The sequence below is a fragment of the Helicoverpa armigera genome, chromosome 2 (genome assembly GCF_030705265.1).
Source record: "Helicoverpa armigera isolate CAAS_96S chromosome 2, ASM3070526v1, whole genome shotgun sequence".
Taxonomy (NCBI): Eukaryota; Metazoa; Arthropoda; class Insecta; order Lepidoptera; family Noctuidae; genus Helicoverpa; species Helicoverpa armigera.
The window spans coordinates 2408497-2429122 of NC_087121.1; the positions used below are offsets into that span (position 1 = coordinate 2408497).

Genomic DNA, 20626 nt, shown 5'->3' on the forward strand with positions numbered 1-20626 from the left:
ACTCACATGCACATAGTCAAAGCTATGTGTTTTGGAACAATAAAAAAATAGAATGTTTTGCTTTGGTATGGCGTCTACGTGTTTACAGTGACGAACGAAATAAGAATGTCATTGTTGTCCTTACGATATGAGCGGAGTGCTCTTAGAAACCCCCGCACACTCGTGGTTTTCCCACATATGAGCTCCATTCTCCATTAATAATATTTTCCAACATTACCCAGATTTATCACAGTCACGAACACAAAGTCACTTCCTTCTATTATTTACTACCTTAAGCACTACTAGAATGACCGAATGCCTTACCCAGTATATGTGCAGCCCGGCACCTCGCGCGCATAACGTTGGCGTCTCTAGCGGCGCAGGGCGCGGACTCGCTGCCGCCCACGAACCATGCACGGGTGGGCCGCAGCTCCGCCGGTACCGGCCCGTCGAGAGACTGCGACGTGGTGCGGGTGCGACGCTCCTGTACAACAAAACTAATGATTAGGTGCGTAGATACAAAGGGAGCTGGCTCCCAAAACATTCGCCGGGCGAGAAGAGTAACCTCTAGAGCACGTCAGACATGGTAGCTTCTTGTCTCACTAACCGAGCTGCTTCGGGCGGCATATGCCTCACGAGAGTGCTCGCTCTTTGGAAACGTGCATATTAACAAGGGAGGCTCTGCTAACAGGATTTCTCCTAATGTCGCATCAATGGCGAATCTTCAGTAGTATATTTACTGTGGATGCCCACAACCCTAATTTACTTGTTAATACTGACACTTCTTTCTTTTTATGTACTCTCTTTATGTCCTTTATTGAGCACTATCTCTATTTACTCTCTGTTTGGGCGGTAAATGAAACCGACCTCATATGATTTAACGCTTATATTTCCACAATAATTACTAAAACAACAATATTTCGTAAAATAACGATGCGGTTTGTTCCAGAGAAAAAATGGTAGTTCAGTTCACCGGAACCCCCCCCCCCGCACACGTCGCCCCGCGTAGCCGTTCCGTTTCACTCGGGTTGCGTTCCGGCGTAGACACTCTCAATATACTTCTATCCTCCTTCCAGTTTTATCCTTTTGTACTACTCTGATACTACTTTATATATTAACCCTATATACTACTTCCCCACATTCACCATTACAGACTTCCTCTATGTATTCTCTTATGTACCCCTTACCTTAGGCGGTGGGTGTAACAGCAGTGCGGCGTCGACGGGCAGCCGCGCGGGCTGCATGGCCAGACACAGCCACGTGGCCAGCATGGGACACGCCGCCAGGAGGATCACTCCTAACGACGCGTACTTCAGGAAGTTTTCCCACACCTGAAACAAAATAGGGAAAAAATAAAAACTAAAACAAATGAATCGACATGATGAAATGCTGAAAATCAGAATTTTTTTAACGTTAAAAAAATACACAAAGACAGCTCTCAAGAAGGCCACTCTTCACCTCTTCTCATCGGCGCCGTCATCTCGTTGTCGGTGACGGCAGCGGTGGACAAACGGCCTTAGGGGTGGTAAAAAATGTAAAAATGCCTCCTTTTTGCGTCATACGTGTTAATTCATTAAAAGATTGCATGTTTCAATAAATAAAAATTATGATGGAAATCTTTTTCATCCTTATATTTTTAATTCGGATTAAAAAGGTTGAACTGTTCTGGAGACGTCTCACTCGTTCTTTCGTATATGTTACCTGTACTGCAATCTCCTGTATGTCGTGCACGTGCTCAAACAGCACCCTCTGGTAGATATGTCTCATGGCTTCCTGCAGCAGCTCGGGCGTCCAGCTTAGATACTGGTCGTGACCGTTTGTGACGTCACTGCCGCCGTTGGTGACGTCACCGTTGTGTGTCGTGACTAGAGGCCGGGTGAGGGTCCGAAGTGTTTGAAGAGTAGCTTTCCGGACTGAACTGGTTGAGTGGTCGAGGTACGGCCATAGGCGGGGCAGGACGTCAGCTAGGTCGATTGGACTGTGAAAGAATAGATATTATTATTCATTTAGAAAGCAGAAAAAAATTAAGGTTTGAAGTTGTGCATAATTAGCAATAACTAATTTAATTTAACATGCCAATTAAGTTAGTGAAAGATCATAATTGATTCACTTTTTTTTAAATCAATCGTTTTTACCATCCTGCTGCTGATTATATAATTGAATCATTAGAAAGAAGTGTTTTAATTTTAAACTAATTGCTATTTGATTTTGCCAATAAAATCATCTGATAATCCATATAAAAATAAACTTACTGCAACAAACTAGCCGGTTCAGGCAACGCCATTAACGCAGCCAACAATGCCATATAAGAGTTCGCAGGTGAAGCCAAATCATCTTGATCAGCCAGCAGTATCCAGAGCCTTGTGACCACGGGCCGCACGGCATGGGCCCGGCGGGCCGCCAGCGCCGCGGCGGCGGGGGCCAGGGCCCCGGCTGCGACGGCTGATACGTCCTCTGCGCAGTCGTCGAGGCCACGGATGAGGTGTTCTAGAGCGCCGCTCTCGCAGGCCACTTCCTAATAGAATTTTAAAATGTTTTAAATAATAAAAATAGAAGTTTGTGTTTGTGTTGTGAAGTATATCTCCGTGTAATATAGACAGACAGAATATTTAAGTCTTTACCAAAATGTTTTTGTGCAGTAATTGTTACCGTTTCCTTCATTTAACAAACACGCAAGATAAAAAGACCACAGCAATTTCAATTTTCGATTTTTTTTATTACAAACCGTTTGTAATATTTTGTATCGAAGAACTATCGTGCAGTCAGTAATGTCAGTATTATTTTTTATTGTCAGTTAGGCAACGGAATATATCTAATAGGATTATATCGGAAATCTCCCAATGTGTAAATATAGGCCTTTTTAATTGACGCCGACTTTCAAATCAAATTTTCCTTAACAACAATTTTCATCACGATTCCTCAATGGTTACTCAGGTCCCCACCTGTCTCGCGGCCAGCAAGTACTTGAACCCCAGTAGTGCTCCATGCCGTGCCTCCCACTGGTGATGCGCGGAGAGAGCCGCCAGCAGCGCCGCCACGCGTCTCGCTCGCTCGGCCGACAGCTGCGCCAGAGCCACGCCTAGCGTCTGTGCGCAGGTCTCTCGGACTGGCGCTACTACCTGCGAGAAACGATGACAGTTAAAGAAAATTATATAAATAAGACATGAAAGGCAAAATGAATGAATGTCTTAACTGAAACCTGGAAATATTAAGCCCAGTAAGTACGAATAAATTACCTGATCGGACACGAAGTCTCCAAACCGATCTAGAGCAAGCACACATAATAGCCGAAGAGCCATGTCCTCTAGCCATTCTTGATGTGCTTGATCCATCTGCAAGAATAACAAAAAAGTAATTTTCTAAATAGATCCAACTTCTTGGAGAAAGACTAACACTGGATGAAGAAACTGAGACTGGTCATCAATATGTAACTACACAGTATAAAAAAGAGGCTTTTTCAGTCCCTTTGTCGCTAGTTTAGTATGAAAACAAAAGCCAAAATCACCACTAACCTCTTCCTTCGTCATATTGGCATCATGTCCCGCGGAACTAACGATCCTAGCTCGGAGCAGTTCTCTCAACGCGCTGGCGGCCCCATGCCGCGCTTCCCAGGCCGCACTGAACAGTTGTGCCTGTAGGGCCCCCGCCCAGGCCTCCAGGGGCCAGCGTGTGCACTCCCCCCAAGAACCGGAACAATCCGGCGTTGGTGCGTTGCTTTCAACTGTGGGGACAAGACAAGATTTTTTCATAATGAGTACATAAAGTGACGATAAAAATTTCGTTCGGAATATGCTGCCACTGCTGGGCACAGGCCTCCTCTCACACAGAGAGGGATTGAGCGTTAATCAAGTCGACAGTATATAAACCGAAATCTTTTTTTTTAAAGCGAGGTTATGGAACGAAATATAAGCCGACCCCAACTTAGTTTGGAAAAAAACTAGTCCTATATTCATCACCTAGATATTGATTAGCAAAAGCTGAGGAACATAACATCGTACAAAAGAGGAGTAATTGCTAAGTTCCATTGCGATGCATCAATATTACGTACAAAGTACCTACAAAAATGACAATCGTAACAGTTACAAACTGCATAATAGCTAGCACAAATGGCAGTAAACAGTTAATAGGTCCTAATGAAGTGGGTGGGCGTAACCAATGTAACTGGGTCGGATGGATCACGCGATCAATTGTAGCCTGCACACTTTACACTGCCAATCTCGCGGTCAATTGCTAATCTAAGGAGGTACGATGCACTTGTACAGTCAACTTCAGGTCTGTGGTAACAGTTTTATAGGAAAATCGTACTTATTACTATTGAGTTAAGGTGCATGACAGTTACCACTGATGTGCAGTCTACTGTACGATATGTGAATTTGATATAGGTACCTACGTAGGTGATACATTATAGTTTTTAAATCGTGTAAAATAATGAGCATTGGCAACGAATGTCACTACATAATTACAGAACGAAGCCACAAACGAAGTCTTCCTCGGCATCTGTGTACCTGTTCTCGATATGCTTAGAAATTATTGAACCGATTTTCATACGGTTTTCATCAATACATGTAGAAGGATTTATGAGTAGTCGTGCAATAAAATAATCATCCTCAAATACTTATTTAGTACCTATCATCAAATAAATAGATATCTTTTTAACCAACATTACGCAACAATGACGTGTCTCACTAATTAACGTAACGTGTTTTCCACTCATTCAATTAACTACCTCTTTACCAGTACTTGTAACCTTTATCATTGTCTGCCGATAGCGACAAGGTAGTCTAGACGGCACACCTCCTTAGAAAGTTCCGTATGACAGCTGTTTTGTGGTTACGCGTCAAAACATCGCTATGTAGATATAAATATGTAGGTATTGTTATATAGACTGGGTGGCCTTGTAGGAAGAGTGGAGTCTGTTCTAATTGAGTGGCAACTGGAATAACCTTAGGATATAAATATCGTATCGTTCCGTTGCAATATTAATAAGGGTTGTCAACGGTAGATACTTCGTATGTTATATAAATCTGGTGCAGTAAATATGATTATATAACAATTGCTATTTTGTAATGTCTCTTCCTGGCTTAAGTCGGTCAGTCGTCCTTTGTATAATACTGGTTAGATACGAGGGCTGCCTTTTAAGTTTTGTCGTTTGAAATAAGTATAGATAATCCAATAGGTTATTACCGTTTGTTATTTTTTTAAGAATATTCAGCGATGATTAATGCACTTTTGCATGCGTTCAAACCAGATTTTAAATATTTATTCCATTCCAAAGTGGGGGTAGTCAAAACGGCCGATTTGTATACGTCAACAGCTTCTTCAGGTGTGCTGAAAGGTAGACCACAAAGAATTTTCTTAATTTTAGGGATTGTAATAAAATCATTAGTGCTTAAGTTAGAGCTATAAGGTGGATGATCCAATATTTTAACATTTTGGGAACTCAAAAACATCTTTGTTTGGCAGGCGGTGTGCGAACTTGCATTGTCTTGGTGCAGTATCATTTGACGTCTTGGATTATTTTTTCTAAATTCGGTGATGTCTTTTGACAAACAAACAGTGGTATTGGCTATGTGCAAAGCGAGTAGCGGCGGACAATAACGACCGCAGCGCACAACACGGCAGAAATTGGAAACAAATGCGGATGTTTCAAACCCGGTTTTTATCATTATATTCATTTTACAGTAAAACTATTGAATAAATTGCACTTAAATAATGTCAACAACACTATTTTAATCTTTGGTTTTATTTATATTAGCAAAGAAAATTATAATGTTTACATGGTTATTATTTGACAGCTTCCGCAAATGTTGTAAACGCTACGCGTCGCCACCGTCGCGCACATAGCCAATACGAGTCAGCGGTAACCGTCTCGCGATATTTTAGTACAACAATGGCGACATGATCACAATTTGCCAAAAACGAGGCAAGCATTTTTTTTAAAGTGCTTTGCGAGCGTACGACTTTGGTCGGTTTTTGGCTCGTCTTGGAAGACCTAGACATCTGACTGCTGCTTAGAATCCGGATCGTAGGCGTATATCCAGGACTTGTTACCACTAACTATATCATAGACCTGCTCTGACTCTCCTCGGTTGAATCACTGCAGAGTTTGATGTCACCAACTTACTCGGGCTGTATTTTGGCTCGCTAAGAAAATGTGGTATCCAAGGAGAGATCATCTATCTTACGCGAAGTTCTTCGTGTAGGATATTTTTGACTGTGGTCCCTAAAATGCCCACGGATGCCTCTATTTCACTGTATGTGACATGTCCGTCTGCGAGGATTAGCTGCCGCACAGCCTCGATATAAACTTGCGTCATGGCGGTTTTTGGACGACCCTCACGTGGCCTGTCACCGAAGCTAGAGTGCTTACGTTGAAATTCTAAATATCAGCGTTCTACAATCTTAAAGCATGGTGCTACATCATTAAATACGGAACTAATCTCCTCAAAGCGCTGAAGGGGCGAAAATCCCCTTTTAAAGTTGTAGAAAATTATCACACGTAAATATTCCATAGACATTTCCATTTTGAAAACTGACTTGTCACGTTTGAATAGACAATACAATAAAACTATTCGACCAATTTAAAAAAAATCTTTGGTTTTCGAATTGTAAATTCAAAAAGATGAAAATGGCATATGTATTTTTTTAAATAATCGCGATAGGTTAGCAAACGACAGAACTTAAAAGGCAGCCTTACGTAGAAGCCGACCCCAAAATAGTTGAGAAAAGGGTAGGCAGATAACGATAAGAGTCTGCACTGATCCCAACAAATTCCAAAGTAACCTGGTCTTCCTAAATTACAAACGGCTATGCAAGAGACCTCCATCGTCAACTCCATCCAAGAAATAAATTGAAAACTTCACAATAATAGTCACAATAAGGTTGCAGTTCAACCCTATTAACAATTTCGCTCGGAGGTCACACAGCAGGAATACAGTCACAAAGCGGTGCCTGTATTCAGTTGCATTAAGACTGACATCCGACCCCAAGTCAGCAAGGATCCCTCGTTTAGTTTATTTATAGGTTCACGTTTGCTATTCATCAGCACAATTGACAATTTGCAACCAGTCCAGCACCTGCGAATATCCAATACAAGCCGTTTTCCCGCGGTTTCACCCGTATCCCGTGGGAACGACTGCCCTTAACCGAATAAAATATAGCCTATGTTACTCAGAAAGAATGTAGCTTTCCAGCAATGAAAGAGTTTTTGAAATAGGTTCGGTAGTTTCGGAGCCTTTTCAGAACAAACTAAAATTAACACCCATCATCCTCCGAGCCTTTTCCCAACTATGTTGGGGTCGGCTTCCAGTCTAACCGGATTCAGCTGAGTACCAGTGCTTTACAAGAAGCGACTGCCTATCTGACCTCCTCAACCCAGTAACCCGGGCAACCCGATACCCCTTGGTTAGACTGGTGTCAGACTTACTGGCTTCTGACTACCCGTAACGACTGCCAAGGATGTTCAATGACAGCCGGGACCTACAGTTTAACGTGCCATCCGAAAACACAGTCATTGGTGTCTAAGCTATACTTAGAAAGTACATACAAACTTAGAAAAGTTGCATTGGTACTTGCCTGACCTGGGATCGAACCCGCGCCCTCGTACTTGAGGTTGGTCCTTTACCCACTAGGCCACCACGACTTTTTCACTAGGCCACCACGACTTTTTAACACCCAATTAACACCCAATCTTTTGGTAATTCAATTACAAGCTTTGTTTGTATGTAAAATAACCTGTAATGTTATCTTCTCCAGACCGTTTTCTATGCCTTCAGCTGTCTTACTTTCACATCAAGTAAAATTCGCGTTTATATTATTAAAATAACCATGTAATTAATATAATCGTCCATCATGCATGGTATCTAACTTTTCTTTATTGTTTGTAACTCCCGACGCTTTTATAATGATTGATTACTATTAATTATCCAATTATGTCGGTAATCTATTGTTGTCTCGTTAATTTATACGGTTATTTTAAGTTTTTTTTAGTCTAGCTGGTTTCGCTTAGCTATTCGTCACATAGTTTGTTTTTATACAGAACGGCGTACAGCCTGTCAATTATTTGGCCATTCAAATCAAGAAAATTTCCTACTTTCTATCTCAAGAAGCAAGGAGCAAGTCCTTAGAGTAGTGTGAAGAGTTTAGCGTTTAGCAGATTTGCATAATAGGATTTTGATTTTTATTCTTACTAATATTAAAACTACTTGGGAGAACTTCGACACTAGTGCTCGTTACATGATTAACTACCGCTCATGAAGTACTTACACACAAATTCCTCAGGCAGTTCCAACTTGATCTTCTTCCTATCAGGCTCGACGGGCGGCGTGGGCGGCGCCGAGGGCCCGTCTTCGCTGCAATCGCGGGACTTTTGCTTGCTGAAGGCGAGGCGAGCCTTGCGTTTCGCTAAGTTCATCTCCCGCGAGCTTAGCGTTTTCGATGATATCACTATTTCTTGTACTGGTCTCTGTTGAAGATTAAGGAGGTTTAGATATGCAAAAAAAGTTCTAGATTCTAGAGAATTTGTACTTACAAATTTGTAGCATCAGAAATAAGTTCTAGAGTATTTGGATACAGATTTTTCTCTTTGCAGAAAAAGTAACTTTTATATGCAGCCAGGAAGACTTTATTCTGAGGTATCGCATGATATTTGCGACGATTCACACAAAAGTCCATGGCGAAATGAAATACAAACACCGAGTCTCCAGAATTAAGGTTCCAAAATGGCTTACTCTATTGGAAAGAATGTTACATTTCAATACTTCTGTTCTATATTTTGTCTAGCTACCAGTATAAAAACTACTCACCCGACACAGTTCAGTCTTGTTTACTACAGGTTTAACGGGACACAGGTCCTCATTAGTGTACATGGAGTTGAGATCGACCCCCAAGTTGGCGGCCATGTCGAGCCCTAGGCGAGCGTTGAGCTGCTGCCGCTGTTTCGCTAGGCGCTCCTTCGAATCTGTACAAACAAGAGAAGTTTATGAAAAAAATCGGCATAATGTTAGGGTGAGTTTACAAGGTGCATGTAGCTGAATCAAGTGACAAGAGCAGAGAGGGTGGGTATTTTGCTTTGGTACAAGCGCGAGTCGCTGGACCCGCACGTTTTTAAAATGAATGTAACCGGCGCATGTACCTCAACATGCGCAAGCTACTTGCACCGTGTAGATGCACCCTTAATGTTCAACTTTGAATGATATCTGGCAAAGGTGTATATAATGTGGACCTAGTACACCCGTTTTAAAGGCCTTATGTAATAGAGGGTAAAGTCTGTCGAATGGAAAAACAAAATAAGTCCGTCATCATCATCGGTTTACGGGACTCTCCCGTTATCCGATAGTTAGTAATCGACTGTAGCTCGAAGATAACATTGCAGCTCCGAATTTAAACAAACACATTAAACGAAGTACTTACTACTTATAAAACAAAAATACAGCCTTGGCCAAAAGTATTGAGCACCTTACAAATTTCGCTAGATCAGGGTAATTATGGGAGAAACCCGAATCTATCGTTGAAGTATTCTTTTATCGGTTATCTACAAAGATTTTTAAACAATAACTTATGCCGTAGCTGTCAATAAAACACCTGGGTGCAAAAAAATGTGTCTTTTACAATTTTTGAATTTTTTTTTTAGTTCGCTACCATCGCTCGTTGTGACAACACCCAGTGATCTAGTGCGCCTTTGGTATTTTATTTCAAAGTTTTAAGTGTTATAGTTGCGATATGCCAAAATGAAACGAACTTTCTTTAGAATAACGAGTGCAGATACAGCTTCTGCATGAGCAAGGGAAATCACAAGTAGAGATTTCCAAAACTGTGAAATGTTCGCGCCGATCCGTGCATTATGCTATTCAGCGATTCTATGATACCGGATCACATCAAAATAAACCGAGAACCGGGCGCAAACGCATCACCATAGGCCGTCAGGATCGTCAGTTACTGAGAGAGTCATTAAGAAATAGGAAAAAAACATCTTCAGAGCTCGCTGCTGAGTTTTCAGAACAAATGAAGAAAACAATTTCTGCTCGAACTACTCGTAGAAGGCTTCAGGAAGCTGGTCTGAAAGGCTGTAAAGCTAGGAAGAAGCCATGGCTCTCCGAGAGCAACAAGAAAGCTCGGTACAAATGGGCCTTACAACACCGAACTTTCACCGCTGAAGATTGGTCAAATGTTGTGTGGTCAGGTGAATCAAAATTTGAGGTGAGTAAGTCAATGTAATGCCCTCACAAAATAATATAAAATGGTTTAAATTCTAAACGCATAGAGGAAGTTCTTTTGATTACCGGAACTCAATATTTTTCTCTTTATTGCAGATTTTTGGTACACCTGTTGTGACCTTTATGCGTCGCCGGGTGGGCGAAGCATTTAAGCCAGAGTGTGTGGTCCCAACCGTAAAACACGGCGACGGCAGTATAATGGTCTGGGGTTGCATGACCGATTTTGGAGTTGGCGAATTGTTCATGTGTGAGGGCCGCATGGACTCTTTTAAGTACATAAATGTGCTAGAAACTGCGTTGCTGCCTTCATTCACGAAACTTTTCGGTGACATGAACATGGATAGTGATAAATTGCAGCAGGATAACGCGCCTTGCCACAAATCTGCACGCACTATGAGATGGTTTCAGGAAAATAACACCGAGCTTCTTGACTGGCCTGCCCAGTCGCCAGATCTGAACCCCATAGAACATTTATGGGGTTTATTAAAGCGCAGGGTTAGGCGCCACACAATTAACAACCAAGAAGATTTAAAACGCTGCCTGCGCCTAGAATGGAACTCGATTACTGTTGACGACTGTAAAAAACTTGTTAACTCTTTACCAAAAAGAATTTCTGCCGTAATTAAGGCAAAGGGTGGACCCACAAAATATTAATTTTCTATTAATAAATAGCAAAATAAACCCATATAAAACGTTTTGTTTTATTTCTATTTGATACTCCGCATAAAACTGAAAGATATCATGGGTGCTCAATACTTTTGGCCAAGGCTGTATTTATTTTCCTATAAAAATAACAAAGTTTAATTAAACCAACTACGTATTCTATTTTACGTTAATACGCAATCCAGACACTACCACTAAAGCTACCTCTTATTCCTATGTTTAATAATATTTTTATTAGGTACTGTTATACCAGGAAAAGTATTGCAGTACAAAATAATATTTTTTCCTGATCGATTTCTCAGGTCAATTAAGGTACCTAAAGTATTATTTATTTTATGTATTAGACCACTTATTATTTCTCAGTAGGTTACTATTCTGATGACGTAAAACCGGCACAAGGAACACTCTAGAGCAAATTATTTCGTGAGACCTGTCTTGAACCGCGTGCGTCATTCATGAGCCTACTTCATATTTATATAAGGAAAATCTGTTCTCATCATTTATGAATCAATGGATAGCGATATAAACCAGTATCAATTCAAGTGGAAGATTTCAGGTCACTTATAAATATCGCCTTAATTTTTTTGGACAGGTCAAAATTATCCCACAATCTATTTCGAAATTTGCCCTACATCTTTACAAACCTCTGTAAGTTCTAAGTTACACTCGAATTTGGCCACTTTTTGATCTGGGCTCAAAAATATGCCACGTCATTTCGCTAACGACAGTCAGGTTCTTACATGATTTAAAGAAATAAATAATATTAAGTAAAATGTAAATAAATCTACACAGAAATAATACCTACTCAAATATCTAAATATAATAAGATTTTCTACATTTAATTCAATATTAATATGTTTAAAAAGCGCTCTTCGTCCTCTCCTCTAAAAACTAACTTTGCTGTGCCCGACAGGGTCCATAATTGTTTCTTTTAATTTTACCCACCAGCCTGTACACATTATGGAATGCAATAAAGTTATTGAGTATTGAGTATTGAAATTCCACTCTTTAGATATGATATCTCATGCGACGATTTCATGAGACCTATCTTCTTGTGACTCTTCTTCTTCATACTTCAGTTACGGAACTTCTTTCTAAGCAATCATCCTCCGAGCCTTTTCCCCAACCATGTTGGGGTCGGCTTCCAGTCTAACCGGATTCAGCTGAGTACCAGTGCTATACAAGGAGCGACTGCCCTGTGTGACCCCCTCAACCCAGTTACCCGGGCAACTCAATACCCCTTGGTTAGACTGGTGTCAGACTTACTGGCTTCTGACTACGCGTGACGACTGCCAAGGATGTTCAATGATGATTTCTAAGGAAGAGATCTCCAATTACCTGCAGAGTTCAGCGGTTCCTCATCCAGATCGTACTCGTGGCCTTCAGAGCCCATGAGGTGTGCTCCGTTCTGCAGCACTCGCTCTATGTCGAAGGTCTCGCATCGGAGGCGCCCATTGTCTTCTGGCTCCGTCTTCTCTTCTGTGCAAAAAACATAATAAAGCTTCAGTATGTGTGTAATTTGGCCAAACGGACAAAGAAATCTAGCTGGACAAGATAATTTTAACATTATTTCCTTGATTAACAAATTATTATAATGGAAATAGACGCAGAGCATTCTTTTGCTGTTCTCTCTATAAATGACTTTGATATGTGGAGATCGAGAAGCATACTTGCTCTTCTTCTTGGTTTAAATACACCATAACATGTCTGTGTGCAAAGAGGAGACCCAACATAGAAATACAAAAACTGAACCTAATGAATGAAACATTCAATTTACGTTTAAAACGAGTCATGTACTTACACGTGGCAAGAAAATACCTAGTTAACGCCAACCTACTCCACAATATCATGAAACATAATCCGCACTCGTATTGCAGTCAAAACAAAGCAAGTGTTTTCAAGCACCTCCGCGGTTTCTACATTTATGCAGGTCTGTTTAGCGTGTGCCACCCATAGTTATTATAAACAATACCGCTATGAACGTGTTTCATTTAAATAACAGAAATGCTTCTACTGGTTATAACTAAACATTTGCAATTATTTAAAGTAAAAACAATGTTGGTATACGCGAGAAAGAGGCTAAATAGTCTTTTGTATTAATTTCGTAAGTAAATACATTTAACATAAAAGCTGTCTAGACGCCACGCCTTAAATATTTGCTAAGGGATAATACTCATGCACTGAGACAGCATGGACAATGACATGGCTGCAATGCAACAAAACAGACTATATTCTGTTCAGTGGAAAACAAAAAATCCCGGAAACAATTACAAGTATGTTCTGTTAGTTAAGATAGATACCAACGAGGAAGATTCAACAAGACCCAGCGTGAACATAAAACAGGACCGCTTCTACACTAGACATCGGGCGTAACTTCGTCAATGTGTATACACCCTAAGGGAAAGGCTTACTGGTTACTGATTACAACTAACTTGATCCGCCTATCTAGTTCCCGCCCGCTTTAGTACTTAGTACACATTACGCAGACAACTTGTCATACCGTACTGCTATGTCTATCAAGGCTGTGATAAAGCTGTACTGTTCTAGATTCGAAGCTACAGCTAGAAGACCAAGAGAAATATTTCAACTAACCGAATTTATTGGGCACTAGATTGATGCGGGTTGCCCAAAGAGTGGGATGGTTGGCACTCATTGGGGAAGGCCCATATACAGCACTACATGGCACTAGATCGATTGATGATGATGACACTTGAACATCACGTGGGACTCAAGTACCTAGCTCACCATTAACAATAAACGCCATGCAATCCACAACTAATCATAAGGATGTTTGTATTAAAATGTAATTCTTTATCAATGGAGAGGAAGTCATGGTCGACCTTTCAGTTTGTTCGCAACGCAACATACAAAGCAAGCAACTTATCCAGTTTAGCGAATAATCGTTTTAAATGCGACATCATATCTTTATGAGTCGTTTATTCTTTTATCACTTCTTTAACTCAATAAGGTCTTTAATTAAAATGTCAAATTGGCGTAATTTGTGTAAGTGGTTGTTAAATGTTAACAAATAAATTAGTATTTACCGTGAAGTTAAGTACATGTCAGAAAACAATGACTGTGTGTAATTGATAAATTACGCTGCTAATAACTAATTTTGTTTTTTGAATAACTTGAGCCTAAGGGCCGTTATCAATATTCCAGTGTTCCTATTTCTAAATGAAGTTTACGTTGACCGGAATGGGAGTGGTAGGCGTCAAGTACTTTAATAGATAAACCAAACAAGCGCCATTCATTCATTTTTTCAGGTGACTTGCAAAACATGCTTGGCAAACGAGATAAGTGAAACTTTTCAACTAGACTTCTTATTTGCGTCACTATCAATACTGCGACGTCATTACAAGTCTAGATATTTTTAAAAGTATAAAAAATAACTTCTACCTATGTATGTGTTTTTTCCTCATGGATACAAATTCGACAAATATTACATTAAAAGTTCAAGTAAGTCACTGCTGACTGATAATGACAGCTGAAAAACTGCGAAAAGATAAGAACTGTGCATAAGATTTCGCGATAAGTGAATGCAGTTTATTGCGACTGTAATTCTACGTAAAAACAAACAATGTGCAGAATAAAACGAAGTTAAAAGACACGTGGATAATTACGGATACATTAATTTGAATGAGTTTGCAAGAATCAAGGACATGCTACTTAATTTCGGCAGCGGATATCACCTGTTCTGCCCTGAAAATAGTTCTTTAAATTGCACTCGTGTTTATTTTTAGAACAAATATAATGTGCTTTTAAAAGTAAGTTACAGAAAACGCAAATGATATTTAAATCGTCACCACAATGATGGACTTAGCTGTATTGTATTAGCTGGGGCCCGATTCTCCTAATTTTACTTAAGCGACCTTCGATTGACGTTCGACTCGATTCGACTGAAATCCAACCCCGACTCGATTACGATTGAAGCGTATGTGGCATTCCGCTATTTTTTCTTTGAAATAAACGTTTTTATCCTTTTCTGTCATTCAATAATGAATCATTTTGTCTGCAAATGATTTACGATTGCAAAATGATTGTACAGCAAACTACCGTATAGACCAAAATCATCACAATAGCAGACCAATCGCACACCAATCAAATGTCAATCGAATACGATTGGTCTTTTATTAGTAGCAGAATGCCCGATATGGTTAAAACTGCTATTACGATCATATTGCGATTCGATTTCTATTCGATTTTGACATTATTAACTTAGGAGAATCGGGGCCCTGGTCAAAATATAGATCGCGAAAAGTGTAGGATCCATTCTTTCTCGGTCTCGCATGAAAAGACTTCCAGAGGTCGCCCGGTCGTTGTCAAAGTGACCATAACAAATAAGTTGTAACGTTAAGGCTTTACAATTAACGGTATCATTGACTTAGCAAAGCCACTGTCCGTACAATTAGGAATTTGTGTCACAAACACGAATATTATACAGTAATTGATGGTGACCGCCTATGAATAGCTCTTTGTTGCAATACCGGATCATTTGTAAAAAGAACGGACAGTTCATAATACTAAGTAGACAGATATTAACTAAACTGATAGGTTTGGGAAGGTGACAAGTCTTTGATACTTGATACACGCGAAAATTTTGAAAACACGTGTCACGCAATGCAAAAATGCGACAGAATGACAGTTTGACATGAATGCAAGTTTGAACAGACACCTAGGCTGAAGAATGTCTGTTTGAATGTGCTAATCTTAGAACTATTAGACCGATGTTTCATCAAAGAAAGCTATAGATAGACTAAGTGTGTGTCCTCCCACAAGACCTGCAAAAACTGCAGACTTCTTAAAACTTCCAACAGCCTCTTGTCTAACAAAAGATGTTCAATGTCATTTCGCAGAGAAGTTAACGTCTTCTAACAAAATCCTGACATCTCGGACATCTATTTCAGAACCAATTATTACTAACATTTTTATTGTTCGTAATTTGCAAGTATTTCTGTAAATGATTACAATAATAAGTCACTTTTATGCAGCTGAATATTACATTTGCAATGAACATCAGAACTCTTTGTTGGGTACTTTAAAGTCATGGAAGACAATGTCTAGAGGACGTTCTGTAATGTAGGTATAATTACTATGTATGAAATCAAAGTATGCATCAGCCACTTGCCGGTAGCCGACTGTTAATTAAAACTAAAAATTCAGCATCAAGTTTTTGTACAGTAGCAGACGGTCGGTATTACCTTCACATGTTATGCAACAAAGGTACCTAAAGCTTATACCAATTTTATTTGGACACTGGTCACCATTGTTTTGATTGCATGTATAAATCTTTTGGGATTTGCAGGACGGGCCGCGCGCCTCCACGCCGCTGGTACTGTGCCAACTTCATCATCCTAGTGCCCTTATCCCATAACGTGTGTTGTAGCTTTTATATCATAAAGAAATTTAGTCTATATACTACGACGGATCCAAAAAAAGGTCATGCATTGCAACCGAATCCTAATCTAGAAAACCCTGGAGGTCGTTGTCAATGTTGCCATACGTGATAATGGCGGGCGCCGTATAGTATCATGTTCAACCACTGACCTTTCTTGCCCGTGAACGGTGTTGGGTGCCATTCCGGTACGTTCGCGAGGATCGCTTCCACCGCCTGCGAAGTAAAGAGTATCAATTAGCATTTTATGTATGGAGTAGGTAATTTTTCTTCCTTCGGGTAATTAGACTTCAGTGTGTGTATGTGTGTGGGCTGCGGGTTGTTCGAAAGAGATACCGCGGCCCTAGCACATAAAAAAGTCTACGACGGAACACGACGGTTTTTAGTCAGTAAGAGTCTGACACTCCCTCACCGCTGCTAACCCACAGCGGGAGGAGTCATTTGATGATTTTTGACGTCGTTAAAAAAAAAAAGTGTGTCTAGGTGTGTCTGATATTGCTTTTGCATTGAGTAGGTCTACAGGTCTAACTTATCTCTCCCGTAACGGTAGTGGATGAGGTTTTCAGATTTCCGTCTACTGTGTTTTATCCTTAGATTATAAAATAAATACGCGCCCTGCGTTCACACGACACGCGCACGGCCAGCGCACGCCACCCGCGGCCAACTCGCATTGAAATTTGTTAAATAAGAATTTGAGCCTTATAATGCATCAATAGATCTCAAATTGCATTTAACGACGTCTACACGCGCACGCCATGCGCACTCCCTGCGCCCGCCTCGCGCCAACCCTGCACTCGCCCTGCCCGCGCTCTGCACCCTCCCGCGTACGCGTTGTGATACCTGGAGGCCACTATGCCTAGTGAACGAAGTCACTAGTAGTTTATGTGGGCGCGTGGCGTGTGCGAGGCGGATGCAGCGCGTGTGCGGGTTTAAGGCGGGCAGAATGCGTGCACGGGTGCTGTGCGTGATCGGCGCGTGTCATCTGAATACGCCCTAAAGCCTAAGATTAGGGATCACGCCATTTTGAAAAATGCTATGTAATGCGCTCAATGCAAATTAAAAGTAACCTGTAATCCTGACATCACATCGTAAACTACAATCTCGAAAGGAAAAACAAATGTTGAAAATAACGCAGATATGAGTTCAATGTCCAAAGCAAGCAAGAATTATTTGGTCAAAGGTTGCCCGGGCAGAGTCAAGTAAGTTTAATTTGATGATGAGCTCCATTTAAACGACTGATTCCTATTTATGAGTTGACCTCATGTAGGGCTGCCATCCGTCCGGGTTTCCCCGGATTTGTCCTCGTTTGGAGGCCGTCCGGGGGCCGTCCGGGCGGGGTTTCAAGAAGTGTCCGGGGAAAACCCGGACATTTTTCATAGGGCCATCTTAACCTATGATGCCTGGGTATGCGAATAACCCGGGCGCCTAATAATGCAGAAGTCGAAGTGCCCCAAAACTCAAAAATTTCCGCGCTCGCTTCGCTCGCGGCTTCTTTTCTTAACACAATTTTTTTTACGTTTAGCTACTTTAATATCCCAATATTCAAAAAGTTTTGCGCTCGCTTCGCTTGCGGCTTCTTCACTTTGCGGATTTTTTTATTATACAAGTTTAGGTGCTTTAGTGACCCAAAACTCAAAAATTTTCGCGCTCGCTGCGCTCGCGGCGACTTCACTTTACAGTTGTTTGTATTTTTCAACATTTTTTGCCTAACCTATCAAGAAGGTAACTCCTAGTTTCCAAATGAGCTTTCTTAATTATGACCTTCGAAATACATTAAGTCACAATCTTTCAATACTAGGTACTACATGAGCTAGAGACGGCCCTGACTTTTCATGTAAGAAAGGACCTCATTGAATTTAAGTCTTCTTCTTCTTTCTTCTGCCCTGTTCCCAAATTTTACTTGGGGTCGGCGCAATATGTCATTTTCTTCCATTTTCCCCTGTCACTCGTCATACTGACACTCACTCCCTTCCTATTCATATCATCTTTCAGGCAATCCATCCATCTTTTCTTAGGTCTTCCTCTTCCTCTCATTGAATTTAAGTAATATGGTAATATAAAAAATTAGGTCTTGTTTTGTTAAACAAAACAATTCGGACTCGTCCGGGGAAAAAATGCGATTTACGCCAAATGTCCGGGTTTTTTTCAATATTGGTCCGGGTTTGGCGAAATTCGAAATGGCAGCCCTAACCTCATGTCGTTAGTAAAGGTGCTTTCCTTATGAACTCATCTAGCTATCTGCTGCTCTCAAAATTCATTCTTCGCAGTGTTATTTTTGGACAATGGTCACCAGACCCTGAAGAACGAGTGTAAACCAGTTCCGCTACAGCGGAACCCCATCAACTAAAGATTTTTGGTGAGCTAAAACAGTAAATGTTCATTCTTATGCGATCGCTGTGTAACTTGCTTGGTAGCTGTAAGTGCTACACAACTAAGAAGGTATTCAGCTGGTAATTAGGTCGAGTTATCAATACAGCAAAGACCAGGTTATAAACGCAGATTTATTGCTCCGAAAAGAGGTTTAAAATTGTTTGAAAGGGGACCTATTTCTGCTTTTGTCTTCGGCTCTACTAGTAAGTTCATACGACAGTCAGCCGACATTATTTGGACTCGTATAATGCTGCTACCAGGAGTCAATCTTCTTCATACTAAAATAGGAGAATATTGGCACAATCTTACTGATAAAAACAAACTGACTGCATAAAGGGTGTCAAGTGGTGTCAACGAAAACTAATGAACTTTATCATTTTATATCCGTAAACAGAGTAATGATGACACTGTATGTATTTTTATCTTAGTTTATTTCGTACGTAAATGTTTATTCTGTTCTTGGATAGGTAGATACGTCACGCAGTGAATTGGATTTTTAGGTCTTGTCGGAGTTAAAAATAAACTATTGTTTTCTTAAATCTTGATCAACCGTAGTTGATCCGTTGTGGGATTGTATTTACAGCTGTGAACGATGTAATCCACATGTATGTAGGAGGTAATCCCTTGCTAATCCCTTGGTTAGCTAAACAGAATAAGGATAATGAGTCTGATGCCGATTAACACCCACCTATCTTCTATAGTAAAGTATAAGTATACGTCCAAACATTCCCGAAGCCTTGTCTACATCAATATCTAACCAGTCGTTATAACTACTGCACGTTTCCGCGTGAAACCAATGTAGGCCACATTAACAACAATTGAAACAAGGACTGTTTTTTTATCTAAGCCCATAAATAGCTCGACAGGTGCATAAAAAAAGTCGCCTAGACCATGTCACGCTTCACCTTGTAGTCAGGACATATGGGTGCGTCACGTTTTTTTGTTGCTTACAAGTTTTTGCTCCAAGATACTCGTAGGTACGTGAATGTGAGATGGAATGGAAACAATGGGATGAAATCGATGGTTTTCGCTAAATTAGAAAAAAAACGACAATAATAAAATCAAAGTACTGTAAAGTTGAGTCATTATAGAAATTCATCTGAGACAAAGAGAAGTGTATCGAAGTACTTCAATGTACATTGAAACATATTCCTAGTACCTATCCTATACTCTGAACACTGGACCGCCATGGTCGTTACTATGATTGTTTTTTTTTATTACTCATGCTTACATCACATGTATATTTCCATTCTGTGTTATCGGTAATATAATAATTGCTGAATATTTAATTAAGCACACACATAGAACAAGGGTCAAACCAGACTTTGGCATAATTTAAGTAAAACTTCTTTGAGTGGTAACCAGAACAAAAATCGAAGTCCTAATTATTATGATTAAATTCTACTAAAATGAGATCAGACATACCAAATGGAGAAACTTTAAAATATACTAGTAGGTATGTTTGAAAGAATAAATAACGAAGCAGATACATCAAAAACAGTTTATAGAGCATGGTGATTGATGATTATTGCGATGTATCATTCAGCTCATTGAGCATGACTAATTTTATGACACAAAATATGACCTTTTTAGTGCAAATTGTAGCCATCATCTAAATGGGGTCGCCCACCTGTTGCTCTGTTAAAGAATTATGATGATTAGCTGCAATTTACGTTTAGAAAGTAAATATCTGTGAATTAACAATAAATTCACTATCCTTTTAAGTTAGCGATATTTTACCATGAATGTTGCGCTATAGGTATATGTTTTTAAAGCAATATTTCTAGATATTTCTGCGGTGACACACTAAGCCACAATATTATTTTCATTTCAATAATATTTATTTATACTTGGATGACTAAATATGTATAAGGTTTAATGTTTGATATTTGTTATTTCTTTGAGAACTTCTTTAGAGGTCATTCTTGATTCTTCAGTTTTATTCTAGAGTTAGGCGCAAAAAATATTTAATCAATTATTTGAATTTAAATAGTTCAAGAAACAG

General features: G+C 40.1%; 1 protein-coding gene across 1 annotated transcript in view; it reads right to left on the reverse strand.

Annotated features, from left to right (window-relative positions):
* Positions 1-20626, reverse strand: part of LOC110372022 (TATA-binding protein-associated factor 172) — a 48938-nt gene that overhangs the window by 11965 nt on the left and 16347 nt on the right. The window contains exons 4-14 of the mRNA XM_064037520.1: positions 16404-16467; positions 12195-12335; positions 8784-8938; positions 8245-8443; positions 3492-3700; positions 3216-3311; positions 2922-3098; positions 2232-2494; positions 1681-1957; positions 1167-1310; positions 304-463 (exon numbers count right to left, since the gene is read on the reverse strand). Of these exons, the coding sequence (XP_063893590.1) occupies positions 304-463; positions 1167-1310; positions 1681-1957; positions 2232-2494; positions 2922-3098; positions 3216-3311; positions 3492-3700; positions 8245-8443; positions 8784-8938; positions 12195-12335; positions 16404-16467 (1885 nt within the window). The remainder of the gene's footprint in view (positions 1-303; positions 464-1166; positions 1311-1680; positions 1958-2231; positions 2495-2921; positions 3099-3215; positions 3312-3491; positions 3701-8244; positions 8444-8783; positions 8939-12194; positions 12336-16403; positions 16468-20626) is intronic.